Source organism: Anopheles maculipalpis, chromosome 2RL, assembly GCF_943734695.1.
Source record: "Anopheles maculipalpis chromosome 2RL, idAnoMacuDA_375_x, whole genome shotgun sequence".
Taxonomy (NCBI): domain Eukaryota; kingdom Metazoa; phylum Arthropoda; class Insecta; order Diptera; family Culicidae; genus Anopheles; species Anopheles maculipalpis.
Genome location: NC_064871.1, coordinates 63,895,800 through 63,920,231, shown reverse-complemented (window position 1 = coordinate 63,920,231; position 24,432 = coordinate 63,895,800). Strand labels below are relative to the sequence as shown.

The window sequence follows — 24,432 nt, the reverse complement described above, 5'->3', positions numbered from 1 at the left end:
GGCGGCCCGGTGGAGAAGCATGGCCTCCACATGACAGGAAAGGAGCTCAAATCCCATTTGGACCGTTCAACCGTAGTGAGTTACGTGGTATCGGCAAGTCGGCAAGACGAAAGCCTTTGGATGGCCGACGTGACCTAGTCCTATTTAAGAATCTTAGTCAAGAAAAAGAATAATAAATCTATTATGTTCTTATTTTTATAGTCATTTGTAGTGGAGCTGCATTATCTCTAATAAAATGCATGCAAACGCATTTGCATGCAAATGCAAACGAAACAGAAAAGTTTCGTTTCGAAAAACAGGGTTTACCAATTCATTCTGCAATTTGAACGACGTATTTCGACGGTCTTGAAATCTTCCGAATGTATTTTCAATCCTTTCATATGATTTTCAACACTCGAAAATACCTCAAGCACGTGGAACCCAATAGTTCGCTATTATTGCTTGTGAAGTGAAGTCGAACTATCAAATAAATGTTTTAAATTGTCTTTTTTCAATGTTTTTCAGACATTTTGTATTATAATTGGTTCAAAAAGCAGTACCTGCACAATCTTAATTTGTTTAAAATCGTTTTTTTTTATTTGAAATGTTATTTTAATTTTGTTGTAAATCACAAGGAAGGAATGATAGTTTTTTCTTTTATGGAATGCAATATAGCATAACGATTTTGCTTTCTAATTTGAGTCATGACTCTGGTGCCACTAGTGACAGTTAAATGGACATATTATCATACTGCAGATTATTTAAATTACTTTTATCAAAAAGGGGCGTATAGAATGGAAAAGGGGTGGAAACAATGATACATTTATCTGTATTTTGCCTTTCATGAGCAAAACAAATTCTTTTCTTTCGGCCATAGCCTGTATCATTCGTTTTTCTGAGCCATAATATTAAAGTTTTAAAAGAATTTTAAGTCTACAATTACAACAATTACACATTACACATTCCTTCAATAAATTTATGTTTTTATTTCAGATTACCAGCTCGGGATGATGGCCCCTTCTCCTTCAAAAAGCTCAAAAACACAACATCCTTCGTTCCTAATCACGACAGATTCGGTAGACACGAGTCCAGTTCCTTCGAGCCCACCAAGTACAGGTATGTTCTTTGATATAATTAACAAAATCGTTTATAAATCTGCAAATTTCAGGTATTAGAAAATCTGGTTTTCTTCATCGATTGCGGTGAACATTTTTACTATAATTTTAATTTTATGCGTCTGCAAAACATTTCGTTTGTTAAATTGAATTTGTTCGATTTCCTGTGCGATGATTTTCGTGACCGACATTGGTTTGTTATTATTTTCACTTTCCATAAATTAGTGGTGGTTTTTTACATCGCCAGCAAAGGCAATAAATAGGTGTACGTGGAGAGCACTGAGGGTGTTTTGTTTGCATATTGCTCTGTTTTCATGCGTCTCCCCACTATTTTCGTGAAATTTCTTCATTTTTGCTTTTCAGTTGCCATCCCAAGGAATGCTATCGGAACAATGAAAGAGAGAGTTGGTGGCAAAAGTGAGTTATCACTTTCCTGTGGTGATGGATATTTGCCTCAGGTTGTATCCGTGCTAGTGAAGTTTTTCCGATGATATGCACTTCAATAATTTGTACCAAACAGATGTCAATGCTTTTGCTGTCATTTATGAACCACTTTCTACGATACTTTTTCTGCATGTTTTCGATATTTAGGCGTTTATGGAGCTAAAGTATGCTTCTATGCAACAACTGCCGATGAAAAGTTGTCCCTCATCCGTGAGTAGTTACGCGTCACGAAATGCTTTCTAATGTGTCCGATATGTGGAATCATGGGCATCCATAGTTCACACAACAATTACGATGATAGCTGTATCAAGCTGAAATAGTTGGAACGGGCATTATATAATGTCCGTGCTACATCTATTTTGATCGATTATTTAACGTTGTTTTTGGTCCCCTGGTCGTATCAGCGTCTAATTGGGCTTAAAGTCAAAGTTAATTTTGTTGCAGCGGCATAAATTACGTCTTTGGTACATTAGTATCATGAATTATCAAGTGTTTTAGTAATGATTTGCTTCCTTTTTTATTCCAGATGCGCCAAAATCTCAATGTTCCTCACTATCCGATGGAGAATCGTTTGAATGCTATGGGGACAACGACATATCAATCTCAGAAGCTGGTGGTGTTGACTTAGAATTGGCGCCACATTTGAATTCTACAGCTGTTGGGTGAGTGTACCTGTAACATTCTGTATTGGTGCATGGTGAAAATGTAGTGCAGCAAGAATTAACATATGCATGTTGTGTTTTTTCGTTTTATGTGTCTGTCGGCGATAACAGTGAAAGCAATGGCAATCCGGGCAATCCTACTAACTCCGGCATCACCAGACATTCGTGGAGCCGGACCAGTTTGCGCGGTGCTCCCAAGAGGTTCGTTTATTGATGAGAATTCCCAATCGTGAGAAAGTTTTGTCTGCAATAGATTTGGAACATTTAATATAGAAAGGAGTAGTTTACGAAGAATTTATAATGCAAAGGTCATATCATATCGAACAAATCAAGTAAGAACCGTTCAGCAAATGAACTTTGGAACGCCCTAGCAAAATGGGCATATGAAAAGTCTAATTATTTATTAGTGATATTGATATTCCAAGGGGAAAGTGCAGCGTTGTCAATTTCCAATCTATTCCTACTTAAATTGAAAAAAAGAGAAGCACGGTGAGACCTGAAAATTTGCGATACAATCGTTGAATCGTTGAAGAGATTATGTAATTAATTAAACTTGTCGTAAATAGTAACACAAATTCCGACGTTGTAGGCATACTACATCATTACTATCAACGTGCGAAAAAACGTCTAAAAGCGTCTGCAATGAAAATCACTAATTAGTTAAGATGGCAGATCGCACACTTTATTTGTTTATTTTATTTATCAGATCGCACAGTTCTTGTAAGGAAAAAACAATATTTTAAACTACTTTAGAAAACAATGAGAGCAACAAGTAGTAGTAGTAGTAGCGGTAGTTTGAGTTTCCGGGACTGTAATTAATAATGTAATACCTGTTGTGTTAAATTGTTGAATAGAAAAAGATAGGTTGACCTTATGAAATACTCATAATCTGGAAAAGAAACTTTTTTTTTAATAAGTCAATCTGTACGAGAGAATGAGCATTGTAACATAGAAAAGCAAGTCAAACCATCAAGGAATATTATAATTTATTCAGTAACTGTTGTTTAACACGTAACGAGTAGTCACAGAGTATGTAGAACAAGCTGTATATGTATAAATATGATTGCTTTAAAAAATATGATAATCTTACAAAAAAAGAAATACTTCCAGTTTGTTGTTATCAAAGAAAACTATTATATGAAATTTTAATAGTAGCATTGTTAAAAAACAAAAGTATACATATAGGCAAATAGTGCCGCAAAAATTACTACGTTGATAAAGCACGTTAATTAATATTTCAAGATATACTCCATTTCTTTCTTCAACAAAAGAAAAATAGTCATAAAAGCTAGTACATGACAAAGGGCCATGTTGAATCGATTGATATTAAAATAGTTTCTGGGTTTCTTGCACCAATTGTTAAACTTAACTCAGATAGTTAAGAAGCTCAGAGAGACAGAAGCTCAGATAGTGTTTCATGTTAGAATTTAATAGAAATAATAAATACACACAATAGCACTGTACATGATGAAAACGAAATCTTCGGGCTTTCGAATAATCATTTTGTTTATTCATATAGGACGGCCAGGCCGTACTGCTTATCGAATACTTCAAATTCTAAATAATAATGTGTAGTATGTGAATGAGTTTTTATTTTACGAGATTTGATGGTCTTCTGATGGTGTTTCCAAATGTGCACATAAATGATCGGTTCATTAAATTAATACAAACTATTTAAATTTGGCATGCTTTTCATGAAGAATGTCGATTCAAAATCACTTAGATAATTGTTCAACTGAGTATCGGTTTGAGTGTATTTACTTATTGACTACAAGATGAATCAAGAAGGTTTGACCTATACTACATTGTTTTGTGAATACATTTGTTTGATCAGACTAAACGTTATATTTAGTTTCAGCTTACACAAAGCAGGATTATTTAAAATAATAATGAGTCAATGTATGTATGCTTTAATATATCAAGACCCACGCACAATATATCGCGGAAGATGTGGGTTAAATGCAGATGAATGGACAAGCAATTCTGCTACAATGAATAGTTTAGGTCTACAGCAAGTAAAGAAAGTCAAGTTCGGAAAATAAGCTGTACGACTATTGCATGGTATAGTAACCCAAGAAGATAAGGCAACAGCAAGCAATCGAAAAGCAAATCAATCATACTTTTTATGATTATGAATAGCTGTTCCTGCCAAAATCGAGCAAGATTCGTGTGATACAGATCCTTGACAAACGAGGCAGACGCACTGACCAAAACCGGCGTCCAAGAAGGCGTTTTTTACGACCGACCAATCTCGGCCTAGGAGTTAATTCGTTTTCCACAGCAACTTTTCCTGTCTCGTTGGCAGATCCTTGACAATCGAGTTTTTTTTTTCATATTCCAAAGGGTTGCAGAAAAAAAAACGTAGAAACGTGAATTTAATACAGTTTGTTTGTGTGTAGATCTATAATTATATTTATGTCTAAATCTAACTATTTGTAATCTTTTAATCAAAACCTATGCCTAATTTTTACTTTTCCTCCGTACCTTTCTTTCAGTCACAACGACAACTTACCGAACCGACGATGGGGATCAATGAGACAGTAAGTATGAGTCAATCTTTGTTAGATACCATTGCATAGAATTTGTCAAGTCAAACCGGAATCGAGCGAAAAAGAGCATTGATGTGTTCCACATTGCTTCATGCAACAAACGCTGCATTATTCTGAGTTTCCTTTTAACTATTATCACGATGCTTCATAGGAGTGGAATGAAAAAAAAATGTCGTCATTACCTGTTTGTGTTGCTAACGGTTTGTACAGTGTATGTATAGATTCCAGTTTCTTTCTTAGAGTATCCCTTAGAGTTATTAGTTGCGATGGATAATTAATTGGAAAATAGATCCAAAGCGTACAATCGAGGAAGTAGAGAATGTTGAAGCAATTGTGTTATAATTGTCACATACCAATGAAAAGAATTTATTTGATAGACATTATGGTTTTGAGACAGCATGAAAATATTGCATCATTGTTTTATAAGTGGTTTTACAGCTCTTCAGTGTATTGTCCACGCCCCATCAGTCAGCAGAGTACAGCATTCAAATCCGTTTCCTTTAACAAGTTAAAAATGGTCATCATCATGGATTGTGTTTTCACAATTTCGACGCAATAAGAACAATAAGTAGCAACATAAATTATTATGACGAAAACAGATAGGACATATTGAGATATTTGTATTTATAAACATGCATATCTTTGGCTTTACAACCTGGAGTTGTCTTACTCTGCTATTTTGAATTTCTGACACTTATTTTACTCTAAATTCAGTTCTTTGCACTGCGGTTCGGATGATATGCAATACACAGTTCTTCCGAGTAAAAGACCGGCACCGTAATGAAATGCATGTTTTAATTCTGTGTTCGTTTATGGCTCTTACAATATAAGATCTAATAAATCTGATCCGTCAATATGTTGCAAGAGTTGCATCCCACTAATAGCTGTATCATTTTACGAAACTTATACGTATATTCTCTACGAATCGTCTTTCTTCAATGATAGCGTATCGTGCATCAATCTATTATGAACAACATTCTCACGTATTTGTTCGGCTAATGAATTCACAGTTGGGGTTGTATGTATGTGTTGAGATTTGCACAGTAATTGGATGAATGTATTCAGCACGCGAGTGACACGTTTCTGCTGCCTTTCTGTTTTGCTTTCTCATTACATGTTTTATACGTTTGACTTTTTATCGCTGGCTGAGGGATATTTATTTTTTGCTATTCCCTTAGGATGTTACGTCGGATTGTTCCCTGGAAAATTTGCCATTGTTCCTTCTTGATTGTCTTTTTTTCGGCAGGCAATTTCGGTTGTCTATATTTAATGACGATGGTCCACATTGATGATTATAGTAACGCCCTATGATGAAATCGTAACGTTGCAAAAATATGAAAAATTTTTAAGACTATGTTTGGAGTACTGGTAGCAGGTATGAATGATTGGAGAGAAAACAAAAGTCATGTTAGCCTATCCATCGCGACAAACGCTCGCCACGCGTAAAACTGGTGGCAGGTAAAACTGTAACGTCAAAAGAAAAAGAATCATAAAAAAATCAACAAAACATAAAACCATTTGCCTACTGCACACGTATGTAACGTTCGAGCGTAGCACACAGACAGGCGTAACGCGAAGGCTTTACGGCGATATCCAATAAGGCGCGTTGCCCGTCCATGCTGCTGTCACAGACAAGCACAAAAATAACATAACGTACTGAGTGTTGGTTGGAGCAGTTAGCGAGCCCCACATCGGCTGTCAAAGAGTGCCGTGGTATCGTGCATTTGCCTCTGTGCTTGCCTGTCGTAAAGCAGAATCGAACAAAAGTTGTCAGTTGTTGTCGTACAGTCGAAGCGCTGGCAAGCTAGAGAGACAAAGCAGCAAACGAAATCCAAAACAGCGCGAGCTCTCTGTACCGCAAATCATATTTGCGTACACACACCCTACCTTACCTTGTGGGCCACGCTGATCGGCTGTGCGGTGGTAGGATCGGTTGGAAACATTTTTGCTCTCGTCACGAGCCGCTTTCCCTGTGCGATCGATGATATCATCCGGTGTGCAAAATCCAAGCGTGTGACTGTGTGACTTTGATCTCGACGGTCTCGGTTAAGCCGAACAAGATTTAGGAATTGTGACACGGTTCTGAACCAATCGGAAAGCAAGTAAATGGAAAGGAAACCTTGAGCCGGGCGAGATAATGTTTCGACCCGCGTGCAATCAACTGAAAATAAGTGCATCCAGGTGACAATGCGAGGCACAACTTGTTCAATAATTGTGCAGTTGTTTGCAAGTTCTCTGGGTGTCGTAGTTTGAACGTTCATGTATCCATGAACGGTGCTAGCGGCGCCTAAGATATTCCCGTATGTAGTGTCACATGTTCGCTATGGAGTGTTTGTGTGTTTGTTAATCAGCTGATAACAAAAAGATTGCTGTTCGTGCAAAGCTAATGCGCGTGTGAAAAGGGCTAGAGAGCGTGAACATGTTGTATGTGCTATTTAAAAATATGAATTTATGTAGTTCAAAGCGTTGTTAATGAAATAGTTAGCACCAGAGATACGGAGCTGTGCGAGTTCTGGAGATTTAAATCGATGAGTGATCAAGTGTGATCCAAACACGGATAGTGCTCCTCGGTAACGTTGTGTTTGCTTGCATTTGGCTACCTTAGTGCGATATAACAGTTAATTAAATTCTTGTTCCCGTAACCGTCCCGAGTTACGCTGTGCCAGCCGTCGTCCCCCCAAAACAACCATGGATAACCTCTATAAATTGATGGTGTATAACAATGCTAGAAAGTTTGTATTAACTCACGCCCCCCCGTGGTTTGACCGCGTGTGTGGTGTTGGTAAATTCTATCTGGACGTTACGCATCCATAGTTTTACTTTGTGTTGTGCGGTGGATAATACCTATAGGCTTATGGAGGTGGACGTGCACTGTGGGATAAGGAAGAGAGGGTTGTGTAAAAGTCGGTTATGCATATGTTATTGTTTCGTCTCATTTATGTTACCAGCACTATCGGATCTTTAGCTAGCTCTATCCCTATCTAATCTGCTTAGTGGGGCTTTTATTGGAAGGCTTGGTGGTACTAAGTGCGGTATCTAGTATGGTTCGGCATAGTAGTGCTTTTGATCAACGTGTGTAGGAATAATGCATTCTGAAAGAGTGTAGGGATACCACTAAACAGCTTGAAAGACACCCACAGCGAAACAAACCGGCAATTCGCTTGTATGTTTCGTTGTGACATTGACAATATTCGACAGATTATTATAGGTCAAAGCTTTCAATTAATAATATTAGTTGATGAGTGTTGCGATAGATCTGTTTTGCTCATGAGATATTATTTCATCAATAGACTATATCAATCAAAGGCTGGTACAAAAATGTCAACATGTTCAACAACATCAACATGTTGTTTGTTGATAAGTTTAGATACATAAATACAATATATCTTATGTATGATGGTTTACTAGAGGAAAGTCGTTCACACGGCTGCATTGTTGTTGAATAAATGCGGTTTTTTGTATCGTAATGTAACTGTTTTTTTTTACCAGTACTTACGTATACGTCACGTATAGTACACCTGTATGTACAGTACACTCATTGTACGATACAGAGCTCGTGGCTTATCGTAACTGAATTCGTAAGACGTATGTTTCAAAGTAAAATGGCTACCTTTCGTTGGTGAAATATCTTTCAAGCATTTACCCATGTTCAAAATGACCCATTGTCAACTTCAGTCGGATTGTTTCATAAACGGCTTTAACAGAAAAATTTTAAACGTTCAGTATTTAGATCATTATTTACATTGTTTTTTTTTTCAATCTCGCTATTGTTAGTGTCTAAGGATTAATAACGCTAGTAGTCTAAACAAATCAGCAGCGACGGCCGATGCAGAAAAATTAAAAAAATGGACAGTGATGTAGCTGAATAAGATTTTATCGTCGAACGGATATCTTTAACGTTATCTATTACCATTGCAGTACAAGATATATTGGAAATAAGTTAAACTTATTGTTACTTGCGTATTCAATGAACTCTGGATGGATTTTGAATGGCTTAGATTACCGCCTTGCTTATAAACATAGAACTTATTATATATTATTGCATTTTGTATGCGTATGCCAAATTTTCTGTATCTGCTTTGGTGTGTACTTGGAAACTCCGTAACGTACAGTTACGTCATATCATAATACATGTTAAATCAGATTTCGTTATCAGTAGCAGGTTTATATTAATGATTTTATAGCTTTCATTAACGACGTTTCGACGGGGGTCAGTACATAGAAAACAATTGGCGATATCCATAATGCGTATGCTTTGTAATCAATAAGTTCGCTAAATTTTATTTTGACATTATCTTCTGTTTTTGGTTATCAGAAGGAAAACTTAATCATAAATTTTTACTGCAAAAAGTACATTACACAAACAAGTTTGTATAATTTGTTTAATAATTGTTTTTATCTTTTGTTTAAACTAAAACACAAATAAAGCTAAAAAACACACAGTTGTCTTTTGTTAAATTAAATCTAAATTACCTTATTACCATGCTAATTCTTCAAAGTAATAAAATTTCTGGAGTTTATTTTTACTTTCTTTACATTACTTTCTTTATTTCCGGAGTTCGCGTGTAATTTTATGAGCCAGTTCTGAAAATATTTAAGTTAGAAAAAAAATTAACAGAATATTAGTGAGACTTTCATAGTTTTTTTTTTACATGTTTTTATGATTGTTGTTGATAAGTGTGAATAATAAGCTTGCTAGAATAAAAATAGTTTCACTTTTACTAAAACAAAATTCTTTTGGTTACCACTCTAATTTCAGCAGTTCTGGCAAACGGCAGCTAGGATCCAATGCCTTAGCAAAGTAAGTGTTAAAAATAATGGCTTGTTATTATTGAATGTTTGTTAAGCTATGTGTGTTATTTCGTGTACATGTGTATAAGATACGGAGAATCGAAAAAAAAATTACATCAATTCAATTCAAATGAGACTCTGCGTTTAGACCTTCAAAAAATAAGGTGCTAGCGAGTGAGTCATGTTGAACGAAGACATCATTTAGGCTTTTTTGTAATTTGATATAGCAAAATGTTCAACAAAGAGTTATTTGTCTATTCGATGATTTCAAAGAATTATTGCATAGTGTGGATGTATGCGACTGATACGTCAAGAAAGATACGTTAGAAAGTAACCAAGTTGATATTAAAATTTTAAAGTCAGTGCGGTAGGTTACATTGAATTAGTCACGTATCCCACCACATTTTAATGCAAAAATTGTATGAAATAATAAAACTGTAATCAGTTCAATGCTAAAGAGAGATCAAATGCTCAAGAGAGATCAACGTGCCTGAAATGAGTGAAAAATAGTATAAAGTATCATTTTGTTACCTATGTTTTAACTAATTTATTCGAAAGTCAATCTGCTGCTAAGTTTGCTAACAGCAAATAGCAAGAGTGCTTGAAACGCTGCCATAATACGAGTTCGGTGCCGAACATGCTCGAAAGCTCTCGCTCGCGGCATGCGCTTTATAGCAAACTGAAAGCATAGAATGTTCAAGTAGCTTTATAGCAGGTGATGGTATAATGTTGACTCACATTTATTGCAACTCTAGTCATCTTTATAGATCGTCGAGCTTTAACTCGTCTGGCAGAAGTTCCAACTGTGATACGGCCGAAGACATGTACAGCGATGTCAGTTTGGAGGATGTACAAGATATAAATCATAAGGTATGTATGATTTGGAATGATTTTACTTTTTTACTATTTAATATTATTTATTGCAACCTAATATCGTACCCGTGTATCGTGTATTGATTGTACAAGAGTCTTTGAGCATTGACCTTTTGTAGTAAACCTTGTGCAAATCCTTCTTGTACGTATTGAACGTAGAATTCTGTTACTTTTACAATAATATGCAAATAAGAATACCAAAAATGATAAATAATGCCAATTGAAGGGACAAAAACATATAAAGCATAAGCATCATAAAGTGAGAGGATACCTATAGCGCGTATGAATCGTCACTACAATTAACACTTTATAGAAACATAAGTTATGTGTTTGTCTTTAAATTATTCTAAAATAATGAACTAATAATAAGGCGTGCGTACAAATGTTGACATTGTAAGTGGAGTTCAAGTAGTTTCTTAGTAAATTATTGTGAAAGGCATTACAAGAAACAATGCAAAAGATATTAGTGCTTGAAAGAACATTTGGGACATTGATCGACATAATGATGGCATTCCATTTTGCCTGACTTTGTGCTTATTCGTTCGCAATGTAACGAATCGATTAAATGATGCGGAAAATGTGTCGCTTTCTGTGCCCTTATGGCTGGTATTTATGGAAAAAGCAATTGAAAAAGAAATTCATTCAGTACCAATTTGAAATATGATTTGTATATCATTTAAAACAATGATTTTTACCTATCATGTCGATTATGAAGCAAGTTGCGATGCGACATAATAAATAAATAAAATAGAAAACTCCTTTGATCAAATGTAAAAGAACGTCTAATAGTGCGAGTGAATGTAAAACAATGAAGAATGTCGTTTAATGTCGTACATTTGGTTTTCGCTTTACATATTTAATGTTTGCTGTTGCTGTTGAAAGTAACGCATCAGAAAATGTCTCTTTGTTTAATGTGCATATCTCAAGTTGAAACAAAAATTCATAGTTACATTCACTGAAAGTCGAAATAAAATCTGTCGATTCGGGAACACTAGCGTACTCAAACCATCACGCGGAAACAGTACATAATTGCTAGCATAGGGGGTGAAAAATGAAAAATTGCCATGAGTGTTATTGTGACACTTGAAAAAGTATTTGAGGAAAAGTAACAGTGAGTGGAAAATGACCCTATTTCTTAAATATGCTCTGCCGGCAGGGGCGTTGGGTGCAGCGGCTCAGGTCTAACAATGGTCTATTAAGATTTAGCAGATGTACCAGAGTGAGAAAATAGCTCTATTCAGGGAATGACTGTCAATACGCGGCAAGCTCCGATGAAATCTAGGTTTCACTGAATAAACATGATATTTGTCGGAAAAGTAATGGTGAAAATACGCACCTGATAAAAGATGAAGATGGCGATAGTTGTTCGATGTTTGGATGCGTTTGTTTCTGTTGTTGCTTCTCTTTGTGCTATGATCGAGACTCTGTTATTTATAATACAGATGTAAATGTTTAACATATTTTGAAATCGACCCATAACATAAATTTGTAGCTGAAGGTGAGTGTGTTGTGTTTTTCCGCTGAGGTCAATGTTATATGAGTGATTTTTGAAAATACTTCCACGTTGAAACGTATGGTGTTTGGTTTGTGGCCCTTCCGTTTTATTAGTAACACACATTTCAGGGAATGTTGAAGTGGTGATATCATCCTGCCTCCAAGAAGAGTCGGCAGCGTGCGTTAGGGTGCGAAAAGTGATCTATTTTGGGTGCAGTTTGCTTACGCAAATTTGTACCGCTATAGGAGATGATTTGTTTGCCAGTTGCCTCAAGGTCTAGAGTAGCTGTAGTAATACATTTTGCATTTCACATAGCACACAACTAGCAAAAAATCGAAATTTCAGCGGGGAATTTTAAATAGACATTGTTAAATACACAGTCTGAAAACTACCATTCACTTTAGCCTGCAGGTTATAACGCGAGATATAGTGAAAACTGTAACATTCAACTTTATAATTGTGCAGTGCAGATTTAAATTTAGAATATTTGCCTCCACACTACGCATCAGCTGTGTTACTCAGCAATAGCGATCAAGCTCGATGGCATTGGCAATGGACCGTATGAGAAAACGAAGAATATATACATATATATATATATAGGTTAAGTTTATCTTAGTTACGGTTACTTTTTGTAGTTTATGTATGTACAGTTTACCTTAAAAAAAGGCGAAATTGAACAACATCTGCAATTGGAAAGATTAGAACGCTTGGATTCTTTGTAACTATTATTCTTCTGTATAAAAAAAACAACGCATTTTCCTTGTGCTAATGGGAGACGATTTGGCCCAAATGGTATATTTATGCGACAAACAAAAAAGCTCACATTCATATTACTAGCGCTGTCTTACGCATCTTGGGAAGAAATGTTTGGGAAATTTCCAAGACAAACGGTCAATTTCGTCGCTGATCACCGCTGTTGCTGGATGACGCGCAACTGGAGGCATGCTATTGCAAAGTTGTTCAACTTTAAATCATTCTGTTTCGAGAGAGTCGTAGTTTCGTCCCACCTAGGTGGTCTATTTTAAGGTGGAAGCAAAATTAATTCGCTTTAACGCCTAATTTCACGATGAGCTATGAACAATCTTGTCACGGTAATTGCAAACATTTCATATCATTTTCGCAAGTTATTTCCAACGAGATAGTTTGGCTAAATGTAGGTAATTTTTTTTCAGAGGTTTCTGGAGTCGTGAGACGGTAGAAAGATGACGCTGGGTTGTTAGACAATTTATAGCGCTCCGTCAGAACATCTGATAATGGGCGTCTTTGAGATTTTCTTGTTTTGCATTCTTTGTCCATTAGGAAGGCAGTTATAGAGTTGGCCGTTATTCATGAATAAACAAAGAGGGTACAACAATGCATAAACAGATGAAAGAAATGCTACTGTCTAATATAATACCATATGTAAGACATAACAACATGTTTTAAATAACTTTGTGGGTAATCATGCAGTTCACTCGATACTGCGAAATATTGTGAATAACAATTCAAAGATCAAAAGTACAGTGCATAGATCGCGAAGCCTCAATTTTAGTTTCTCAGTAAATTAATCGTTAAACAAGACGGTAAAACAATTAGTGAACTAATTACAGTGCCAGAATCACATGTCTCAAACACTCTGAATTTCACAGAGAAATTAGTTTATATGGATTGATAGCGTCTTGGTCAAGACGCTTATCCAAGTCGTCGTGTCGTCTCTGTGTACATAGGGGTGTAATAAAACATTTGGATTGAAAAACAACAGCGAAGTAGTGTATGCCTGCTTCCCGCTCTGAGTAAAATGATTGCAAAACCGAGTGGGCTGCCGGCTGTACTGCCTACTACTAATCCTGAAGGGGCATTCGAAGCACAATTTGAATAGCGGGTCTCCTACAGCTGGTGACTAAATGTATACAAATGCTGTTGAGTGAAACAATGTCAACCGTTGCGAATGTGTGTTGTGCTGTTTTGAAGATGTATACGTTAGAGAAGTTTTTTTTATGCCTAGTGGAAAGTAATGCTAGACTTGGCTGGTGCTTGAAAAATGATTCCCCCACGCGTAGAATGAAAATTGTATCTCGTTTGTTGTCAACTCGAACGACATGACCTGCGCGCCATAGCACAATTGTCTTAGCTTGAATGTTGAGCAATATGCTGCTGCTGCACACGCCGTTGGGCGAATGGCATCGGTCGGTGATGAGATCATGCGGCAAACTGGTGCTATTAATTTAGTAACACTTGCAAAAAAAAAGACCGATGCTGGCTACGCGATCATCATTGATAACAGTATGTGGTGATCTCTGACTTTTTTCTGCTGAATACAAGAGATACACCGAAAGATATTTTTTTTAGTGTCGTCCGTTTGGTTGTAGCTCAATGAATCATGTACCATGTGGAACTGTATTGAATCACTTATAAAATATGGTGGCGGAATTCCTGCAAACAGCGGAAGAGGGATATAGAAGACGTTTAGCACAGCGTTCCCGAGAAGAAATTGTATATTGCAAAGGAAGCGCTGTAAACAAATTGGATGCAGCTGTTAAGAACTATCTAATGATCGTCTGATGATAAGTTTCAACAACATAAAGACTTGTAACATCAGGAAAGGAAAACAACATTCCGTTCCTTGTTCAGCTGCAGTTAAAACGCTCTTTTTGTTCGAATCAAATACAATATATCTTTTTCCAAGTCTTATAACACACTCTTTGTCATAATTCCTTCAAGAAGCCCACTAACAGAATTAGCATTATGATCAACTATTCAATACATAAATTAGCATTAAAATTATTGTTCCGCAACGCGGCTTAATTTATATATTTATTTATTTACGAAAAGGGCGTACTTTGGCCGTAAAAATGTAAACTAAAATCCCACACGCCATATCTCAATCATGGTGTTGTCAGTTGCATGTCTGTTGTCTTTGTTTTGCATCCTGTGCATCCGATGCCGATGTAGGTTAGGTCTGTGAGATGGTGGTGCTTTAATCGGCGATGCTCTCTGCCACCCAACCGAAAGCAGCTAAATTTAGCTAAACTACTAAACACTGCGCCCATCGACGATAGTGATTTTGAAATCCCTTGAATGTCGCCGTAGTTGAGAGAGGTATAACAGCTGATGCGCCATGATTTTTATTCTTCGTCGCTGTCGATCAGTAGTATCATCTTCGTTGTGCCTCGTGTGTCAGAGAGGGCGAAGGTAAAAGAGTCCGTTGAAATATGACAGGAAACATGTTGGAGTGGTATGTAAATTTTATGTACTACAGTTGACTAAATAAAAAACTCCAACTGACACTGGAAAAATTGAAGGTCAAACTGCTGTGGTTTCGGATTCCGCTACAAGTTTGACTTGCTTGTGTTTATATTTGATGAGTCTCGTTGTGAGTCGTTTAAATATGTACATTATACTTGTGTTTTGTCTATTCAACACGTATTCATGATGATGTTTGGAAACGTTATCGAACAAGTATTCCTCACTAGAAGCCAAAATAATATTATTCTCGAGGCGATTAGTCCCCACATGCAAAAGCTGTTGGATGTTTGTCAAGATTTGCTTTCATCGTTATGTATGTTGTTTCGGAGCGAAAACTACCACCAATGTATGTTTTCGCTCGATTTTCGTTCCCCCAAAAGAGGGCGGCCGATGCTAGAGTGGGGCAGCAGTGTTTTATGTGAGTGCGTGCATCATGAAAACCGAGTTGAGGGCCGCCGAGGGTGAGAAAATCTCGCAGCAAAAGAGCGAAACAGAGAGCTCGATTCGATGCAGAGAGTGGCCCGCGGCATTTTTCGACTCTCGATCGCGAGGGTCTCCATTGTTTTGATCGCGAACGAATGCGTCAGTTGCTCGCGAAACTTCCACACTGTACGTTGGCTTGTAGGTCCGTTAGTTTTCGTTGCGGACTTTATTTGTTTTGCCTTTTTTTTTTTTGGTAATTATTTATCAGCAGACTTCGTACCTTCCAAAACCTTGTGTGTTTGCACAAGGCCTCTCAGCCAAAAATCAACAATTTTGGCCGAGAGATCCCTTATCGTGCATCATTTGGGTGCGTTCGTGGTGAATGCACTTTGTGTCTTTGTGTGTGTGTGTGATCGTACGCGTATTTCACACGTGTGGGGCATTAGTGTTAGAAGAGAGAGAAAAAAAAAATCTTTCGTGATCGTCGACGGAAAAGAGCATATTCGAGTTTCATTCGTGTGCAAGCTGCTGCTGCCTGCGTTCGTGCATTATTTACCACAATTATTTCGGTACGGCGATGAGGGTTGTGTTATTAAAACATTTTTACGGATCTTTTTCACTACCCAAGCTGCCAAGCTAACTACTCGCGAGACTTCATGTGGCCTCTGCACACACATACTCACCGTCCGTTAAGCGTGCAAGTGCGAAGAAGGATGATGTATTCAAGTTTCGAAGCCTTAATTATGGCACTTTTCTTTTTCGCCACTATCCAACCCGCCCCAGAAGTGGGTAGGTTGCAGCGATTGTCTTTTTGATGTGTGCGCGTGTTTTACAATGAATAGTGTGATTTACTTTCCTTTCGAAATACTTTCTTCTTGGCGTTAGTGGCGATTTTTCGTGATAGTGTTTTTTTGTTTCGTTGTTGGTGTTTTTTTTGTGTGTGTGTTGTGTGTGTGTGCTCCATTCGATGAGAAGCAGTAGCATGTGTCAGCCAACCAGCGTGAGACTGTGTGGCCTGTGGCAGTGTTGAGAGAGATAAGAAAGTGATAACAAATGCGCCACGAAGGCATTAAATAAAATGTGATTTTATATGGTTACAAAAGCGTTGAAATAGCAGCTGATAGTGTTGTGAACAGTGAGGCATCACTTTTGGTTTTGTATTTGCTCAGCGCCCTCAAATGTTGGGCGAAGACGAAAAGGTCGCCTAAACGTCCTCTACCCGGGGTTTGTAACACGTAGTTTATTGATGATTAGGAGCATTTGTGCGCTGACCACATACCAACCATACAACTTCAATCGGCACGAGTTTTTGAACATATAGATTCAATGGCTTGAACGGTGATAAGACCTCGCGATGACACACTTACCTTCGGTTTCGATTGGATCTGGCAAACGATGAGGAGTTTCGAAATCATAAAACTGGTTCCGGTTCACCCTTTTCTTTGATAGGTGCATCACGTCTGCAGAAGAGCTGGAATAATGCAGATGGTGCGTAGTTCAAGTTTGAGTGTTTCTCCGAGAGATACGGAAAGATGGACAAAGAATCGATCGTCGTCCCTCGAGCGATACACGATCAGGATGCGCTGCTGAGTTGTTACCACCACCAACAACGCCTAAATGATGTGTCTTCTTGAGAATCGATTTGATCTTGAGAATGTCGTGAACCCTTCGGTTGGTTCAGACACGGCATAAGAGTAGTCGCACAAGGAAGATTTTTCTTTGACCTTAAGTACCAAAATCTTGCTTGCTTTAGAGAGCGTAAAGTATGGGAACAAATAATTGAAATATGCTGGGAACTAAAGGTTACCCGATGTAGGGGGACCCTACCTTGAAGGGTGGAAAATTGAAACCCATAAAATTGGTGGGAAAAACGTAACAGATATTGAGAGAAGTGCATTTGGGCTAGCTACATTTCTGCTGAGGTCGCGCTTTCTATCTATCCGTTTTTGTCATTTGAAGTTTCTCTTCGGAGCGGAGTAGCTTAGTACCGGTAGGGCGCCGTAGAGGAATTAGATTCTTCGCGTATAAACAATTGCCGAACGAAAAGGGCCGTTCTGCTGCTGTTGTCGTCCCTAATTGGTGCTGGTAATGATTATTTTACTGGTTGCTCAATTCTCACACTCCAGTTGAAGCATGTGGCCTTGCCCGAGCTGTTCACCCTACAATGTAGCACTACTAGTAGACTGGTGACCCTCGTTAGAGAACAGTTGTGGCTAGTTTTATCAAGCGTACTCTGGCACGAACTCTGTTGTTAGATGTTGCGTGCAAGAACGTACTTTTCTGTTGATTCTTTGGATTGTTATATTTTTGTTGTTGCTTCTGTTCAAAGATGTATGCATTGGCTTGGAGGGGAGGTCTTACTACCACGATTCGGATCCATGGGTGCTTGAAGCAACGGGAACTTTACGGTTATGGGAAGCAACAGATCCACCACCGGCAATCATATGGTCGTTTCCCATATAGCTTACTCGTTTTTAGGGTGGTGGAGTTGGAGAAGCATTGCTACCGGTCATGGATGATCGCCTAAGTAGTGGCGTGCGCAAATTCTAGAAAAAAAAATAAATAAAACAGAACCATGGCTGTGGCTGATGGTCGTCAATCGAGCATGAAAGAATTCGTTTCGTTCGAATGGGGGTCCATGGTGAAAAGAGATTGTACCAACGGGGGCAGGAAAAACACAAAACAAAACAGTAGTAATAAGAAGCACTAGGAAGACGATGCCATGCGCGCTGTTGAGGCATTTTATGAAATAAAGCTTCTTGACAAGACAAGACTAGCAAGCAACCAAGCTTGGATTTGGTGAGGACACAATATTTTCACCACGCCCGTCCACATCCCGCGGCACAACAGATAATCTTATCAGCGTTGTGACGGTGCGTCCCATTTCCGCAACTAAACCCCGCAGACTTTATGATCAAGGTCATTCCTGGAAAAGACAAGAATTTCTTCACGCATGACGAAACGTTTACCGGTGTTTGGCAAGGAATTTAGCTTGACCCGACAATCTACTTCTTCCCCGCAGTACATCGTAGTACAGCGGCTCCGAAAGTAAATGGATTCCCCTGCCGCCAAACACATAGAAGCCATCCATTTTGTGTGTTTGTTGCTCTCTTCCGCTGGTAATTACCCATGTCCATAATCGCGATGGTGCCGTGTTTTGGCCTGGTGGATGATACTTGGGCCGTTCGACGGTTTCACATCGGTGCTAATTTCAGCTCACTTACGTCATGCGTAACCAATGTTAATACCAATACTAGCGCTTAATGACAATCACTGACTGACTCTAGTGAACGCAGAAATGTGCGAATGTTTTCTGTTCTTGTCGTCCATCCATGTTGGGTAAGAAATTTCGAAGGGTAAACTGATTTTTGCACAAGGTGTGTTCACTTACGACTTAAAAAGACTTGCCTTACCGAGGTGGCGATAAGATCTAAACTGACAAATAATTTTTACAAAATGTCGGCGTCTGGATCTGGATTTTGAAGACAAAGAGAAATGAGAGGGTTAGCATTTACACCCATGGTCGAGTCACTAAACCATTACATCGAGAGTCAAGTCAAGATTTCGTTTCGCTGGTTGGAGATGGAGTACGGAATGAACAATGGCGTCGCAAAGAACATTCGGACCAAATGTGTCCGACCAAAACGATTCTTCAACTTTGGTAGCAGTATTTTTCTTGTATTTCTCTTTGCAATGGTGGAAATGAATGTGTAAAGTTGAGGGAATACGATTCGACACGTATGGCCAACACCTCCTACCGAGCGCACCATATACTACACAAAATTACGACACTGTCTTCTATCACGATGGGCAAAGTTGCCGGTTTGCTGGCTGGGGAGAACTGTTGTACAGTAGCGAACAAATATGGCTAGGTTCGTTTGCTATGCACAGATGATTATGCACATACATATATTCATTTTGTAAAGGCATTAACCCAGGAATCCGCACCTATCTAGCGACTATCTGAAGAAAGACTCATTTGGTAATTTAATTTCATTTTTACAGTTGTACGTGTGAGGGCCCAAATGGGAAATATAAGCGGCGAAAGAAGTTGTCAAGTCTATGGAATAGTGTCAGGCTTTTGAATCTCTTACTGGAAATGGCGAATTTGGTGATCGATAGTAAAGTTTCCTAGTTAGAAAGGAGCACAGCTTAACAATAATTCGACTTGCAGTTAAAGTTACAGTGTTGAAAATGTTCAACTGCGCTAGCAGATCCGCAATGCCCTTGTCCAATCAGTTTAGGCAGCATTACCGGGAGCAAACGAATTTGAAGCTTGAAAGCAATTTCCTACCAATTCCGTTGGCTGACCCATTTCCTTAGCACATACACACCAAATCGGTAGTTTGGGTTTTCTGGTGCGGCAACTGCCAACTCGCGTAACTAGACCATGGCAAAGGTGTGTTAAACATGCGGTAAAACAATTGCATCGCTAATCGCTACAGCCACTAGCAACATGGGCTGTAACACGTAAAAAAACAAGGCTCCAAAACGTCCGATAAAACATACCGCCGGTGGGTATACTACCGCAGTTCGTGTGACGCAGATACTGGATAGATAGGATAAAACGCCTTGCTGGATGCGATAAAAATTCGCTCCTTTGCAAGGGCTGTGTGAGCATGGCGAGTTTACTTGTTTCCTCCCCCGGTTTTGTTTTTGCCCAGCAGAAATACCTGCTATCTTAAGTCGGATCAATTGAACGGGTAGGTTCAGCACAGTATAATTTCTGACGCGCACACTCTGCAGGGCAAATTTGCACAACCGCTATTCTGCTGGCAATTCTGATCAATTGCGTGGTCGGGAGTTTCAGTTTCTTCGACGGATTGGTAGACTTTCTGCTCTGTTTGAAATTCTTACATGATTTTCCGTATCGGGCTGGTTGCCTTTCGAGAAGAAGGAAATACCCGCTACAGATTCTACCGCTATACTGGTGGTTATATGTGCGGCACGGCAGCACGCACATGTTGAGCTTGTTCAAATTGGCCTTCAACGTTTCACTTGCACTAATTTAGTTCAATTAGCTCCTGAATTGGTAGCTTCTGACGCAGGGAAAGAGCTGTAGCGTTGTGTGTGAGGAGAGCATTCCCCGCATGTCGTGACTTAAAGTTTGTTAGCCCGATAACTGTGGTTCTTTTGGACACATGCATTATTGGTGGTGTGATGTGGCTCTATTTGTTTAGTTTATTAAGCAAACGAAAAAACAAGCGTATGAATGGATAGTTTTCTTGCCTTGGAAGGAAAGTGATCGCATCGAAACACCACCGTAAATGATCTGACACGGGAAAATGCACGGGAAAGGCCTCTTGCGCTGCAGGCGATTAAATAACTAACCTTACTTTTGCATCGTGCACCGTATTGAAATTCAAATTGCTGTACTCAATCGGTTCCTTCCTTCCTGTGTGTGTGTGTGTGTGTGTGTGTGTGTGTGTGTGTGTGTGTGTGTGTGTTTTGTACGATCGTTTGGGTGTCAATTTGCACGCCTTTCCAATCGAGCAGTCATTTTGGAATGCAGAAAAAAAACGACATCTCATTGATTGGTATTTAGTTTGCTGGCAAAATACATTTCTTCCCCATTTGTTGCTCGATTTGCAGGTGGTAAAAGGTAGGAAGGTAAGTTTGAAACCCTCGCCAGGCATGGCGGGATGTGTAATGAAATGATCTTACCACTGACTGCCTTCAATTCGAGCTTTGAAAGATCCGGCAGATTGATTCGGCGAATCGTCGTAACCTGCGCGCGTAAGTCTACATCCCACCCCACATCTGCCTGACACAAAAATCGCTCATGCAGAGCACTCTGATTGAGGTGTAAAGCGAAAATCGCCCGAAATTGAAGTGTTTCCGCGTGCGGCGTTCTCCTTCGATGAGGATATACACAGGGTCTCTCGAACGGTGGGGAATAATGGCTACCTTTTTGAGAGGAAAATCGGTTGCGTGCCGGGGTTGGGGGAAGGTTTTATGAAGTGGAAAGTTTGGAAATCCGTTTGGATTCAGGTCAAATTTGGGCTGTACGAGAGGGCAAATCGTCTGTTCCAGATGGTTTATTAAAGTTGGTCTACAATTATGAAGGTCGTTTGATGGTTGGTGCACGACGGGGACAATTTTTATTATGGCAGATTGCCTTGAAATCGTACAAACTTGTACAACCTTGTGCAATGTCGATGGGAAACAGTTCAATATTTTTGAGGTTTTTTGAAAAATTCTGTCAATTAGTACGGCCATGTTGAGTGGAACTAATTACTGCCATAAGATTCGGTGTGGTATGCTTGGGTCTTAAAAATATTAACTGTAGCTGTAAAGTACTTTTCCTTTCTGAATTCGTTCACAACGATAACGATCAGAGTAGTATGCACATGGTCCAGACGATTAAATAAACAGCTGGAACAGCGAGGACAGAACATACTCTGCTTTCATTTTCCACACCTTGGTCCGATTGGGGTAATATTACCGTTTCCCCGGAAAACACATTTCAAGCATTTGATTAGGTAATGGTCAGATCAGATCAAATAGGATTAGCAGTAGTCATTTGCCATAGGCGTAGCGTCTTGCCAGAGGTGAACATTTAACATGGGGACAGCAGCGAAACACTTTGATGTTATGCTGAGTTCATGGTGAAAGAGAAAACATGACCAGGGCAGAGTAATCTAAACCTTCCTGTATAGCAGTATTGAGCGCTGCCTCACTTTTGGAAAGACATTGTGCAGCGATCAATCACACTTGAGGCTATGATGTTTATGTAACGCTTTTCTTCTCCGTTCCGCGCTGTACTTCGATCGAGACATGTTCGGTGTGTAATGTATGGTGTTTTAATGGCGCATTGGGTTAGTGTAACAAACAACAGAAGACAGCGAAAGAGATGCCGGTGGGCAAGACACAGACAGTTTTGGTACGGAAATGTGTCGCACCTTTCGTCTCGACACACACACACACACACAAAAGAGCGGTTAAGTAATAGCTGCTTAGTACCTCAAATCATGGTGCAGTCTGGGCGACCAAGTAGCACACGAAGATGGGGAGGATCTATCCTTGATTGCAGTATTACATGCAGTGGTTTTAACTGCGGAAGATGAGTTGGATATTGTTGCAGTAGAGAGCAGCGCTGATGTTTCGCCCATGAATGTCATCATTCGTCTTCTGGATGTTGACTTTGTTCACAGCCAGCTGTGAGGGGGCATTGTGTTCCCACCGGTGATGATGCTTTTGTATAAAGTATGCAAATATTTCGGAAAGTTATTTTTTTTGTTTGCTCTATTTGTAATTAGTTTAGAACGTCGCCAAGAGTTTGATACCATCGAGTAGAGAGCGTGGTTTGTTAGAAGTTTGCCATATTCAAATTTTCTTCTCATACATTTGAAATGTTTTCGTCTCATTTGGAAAGCATTAGCTTGTTGAGGTTGCTCAAGTTGAAATCAGATGCAACGCTAATCTATGCTACTATTGTTGATCAAACAGCGCTGTGAGGTAAATATGTCTCACGATCCTCAGCGGAAGTTCAGCTTCTGTTGCCATTTGCCAACTCGAAACTGTCTCTCAACCCGTCTCTCGAAACCTGGGATTTGCTGATGTCACAATCATCGGTGAACGTTTGAAACGCTTGTTATGTTGCATTGCACTCCTGCTTTGTATGCTTTGCGGTAGGGTAAAAAATGGTATGTTTTTATGTCCCAAAGTCGTCACAGCACAGCTTTATGTGCGTCTGTTTGATGCGCCGCGAGAGAATGTTTTATCTTCGTTTATGGCGGCTAAGCTTCGCATTAAATCCGCGCTGTTGCATAAAAGCCACGTCGGTGAGGTGCGTTTCTGTGCGTGAGGAATTCATTTGATGGCGTATAAAACGTCACCCGAACCGTCGTCGATTGTGGACGTATATTGTGCATTCATCCTACCAGAAAGCATTTTTAGATATCAGATGCATGTGATGTGATAGAGGCGTGAATTTCTCAACTATAGACGATGATGTTCGACGTGAAGAAAGGGATTTAATTTCAGTTCCGGTTCTCGGTTATTTCCGAATTTTGGGGTTCAAATTTATTGCCACGTTTTTCAAATGTGTTGAATGTGTCAACGCGTAATCTTTGCTGATGATGGTCAATATAAAACGTCCAGCTGCTAGAAAAATGTTACGCCGAATTGAGGTGATCTTTGGCTGTTGTTGAAAAAAGAGTCCATCCATCCATCCATCCAACAAAGCAATGCACAACTTAGTATTGTAGTAGTATCTCGTGTGTTATGCTGTTCCGTTTCCGCTGAATAAACATGTTCACTTAACCGCCGGGTCCCATAGAGTGTATGACGATGGCTTCCATCTTCTGGAAGTCTGCATATCAAACAAAAGAGTTAGATTTCAGTTCCTGGTGCTCTTGGTGTGTAGGTCGTGTTTATATTGTATCATGGAATAACCATATCCTAGTCGATCTGACGATAAAACGACCTTGAGTAGCTGTTGAAGTTAACTACTCTTTGGAACACATTTTAACCCCTGTACACAATACTTACAGTAAACTTAAGAGTAGTTTTCATGCAACTAGTTTGTGTTGGCCTCTCAAGCCGCAACAAACAGGGTGCCCTGTAAAGCTTCTGCCTAACGTACTAGGCACAATCATGCATTACAGATGGACGCCTACAGTTTCCGGTGCATTCATAAGACCAGTTTATAATCACACCAGCGCGGGGGCATAGCACAGCAACAACAATTCGCATGGTAGACGACGATGGCGTTGGTAGCAACCGTACCGGGTTGGTCATATGTCTTCCATCTTTACATCTCCTGCATGCCAAGCATAGCGCGACTGTTTATTTAGCTTTTTCAACTTTCGAGCAGGAAATTTTGCTTTCGTTTATCGCGCTCTGAACCGTTCCAGTGATGGATGTGTTTGTTC

At 39.2% G+C, this 24,432-nt stretch overlaps 3 protein-coding genes across 17 annotated transcripts in view; 1 reads left to right on the top strand and 2 right to left on the bottom strand.

Moving 5' to 3' along the window:
- LOC126556283 (histone H1-like) overlaps nt 1–24,432 on the bottom strand; it is a 591,209-nt gene that overhangs the window by 145,095 nt on the left and 421,682 nt on the right. The gene's annotated exons all lie outside the window — the stretch shown is intronic.
- The window catches only part of LOC126556243 (39S ribosomal protein L2, mitochondrial), a 471,612-nt gene that overhangs the window by 50,227 nt on the left and 396,953 nt on the right, over nt 1–24,432 (bottom strand). The gene's annotated exons all lie outside the window — the stretch shown is intronic.
- The window catches only part of LOC126556056 (rab11 family-interacting protein 4B), a 314,228-nt gene that overhangs the window by 280,193 nt on the left and 9,603 nt on the right, over nt 1–24,432 (top strand). For 2 of the 15 annotated variants that reach the window (XM_050211250.1, XM_050211235.1), the window contains exons 2-7: nt 973–1,095; nt 2,065–2,200; nt 2,312–2,401; nt 4,696–4,740; nt 9,512–9,550; nt 10,296–10,410. In XM_050211250.1, the coding sequence (XP_050067207.1) occupies nt 987–1,095; nt 2,065–2,200; nt 2,312–2,401; nt 4,696–4,740; nt 9,512–9,550; nt 10,296–10,410 (534 nt within the window). In that variant the 5' untranslated portion in view covers nt 973–986. Of the gene's footprint in view, nt 1–972; nt 1,096–2,064; nt 2,201–2,311; nt 2,402–4,695; nt 4,741–6,871; nt 6,931–7,376; nt 7,482–9,508; nt 9,551–10,295; nt 10,411–24,432 lie in introns of those variants that run through there. The other 13 variants (XM_050211234.1, XM_050211237.1, XM_050211236.1 and 10 more) reach the window with 13 other exon arrangements.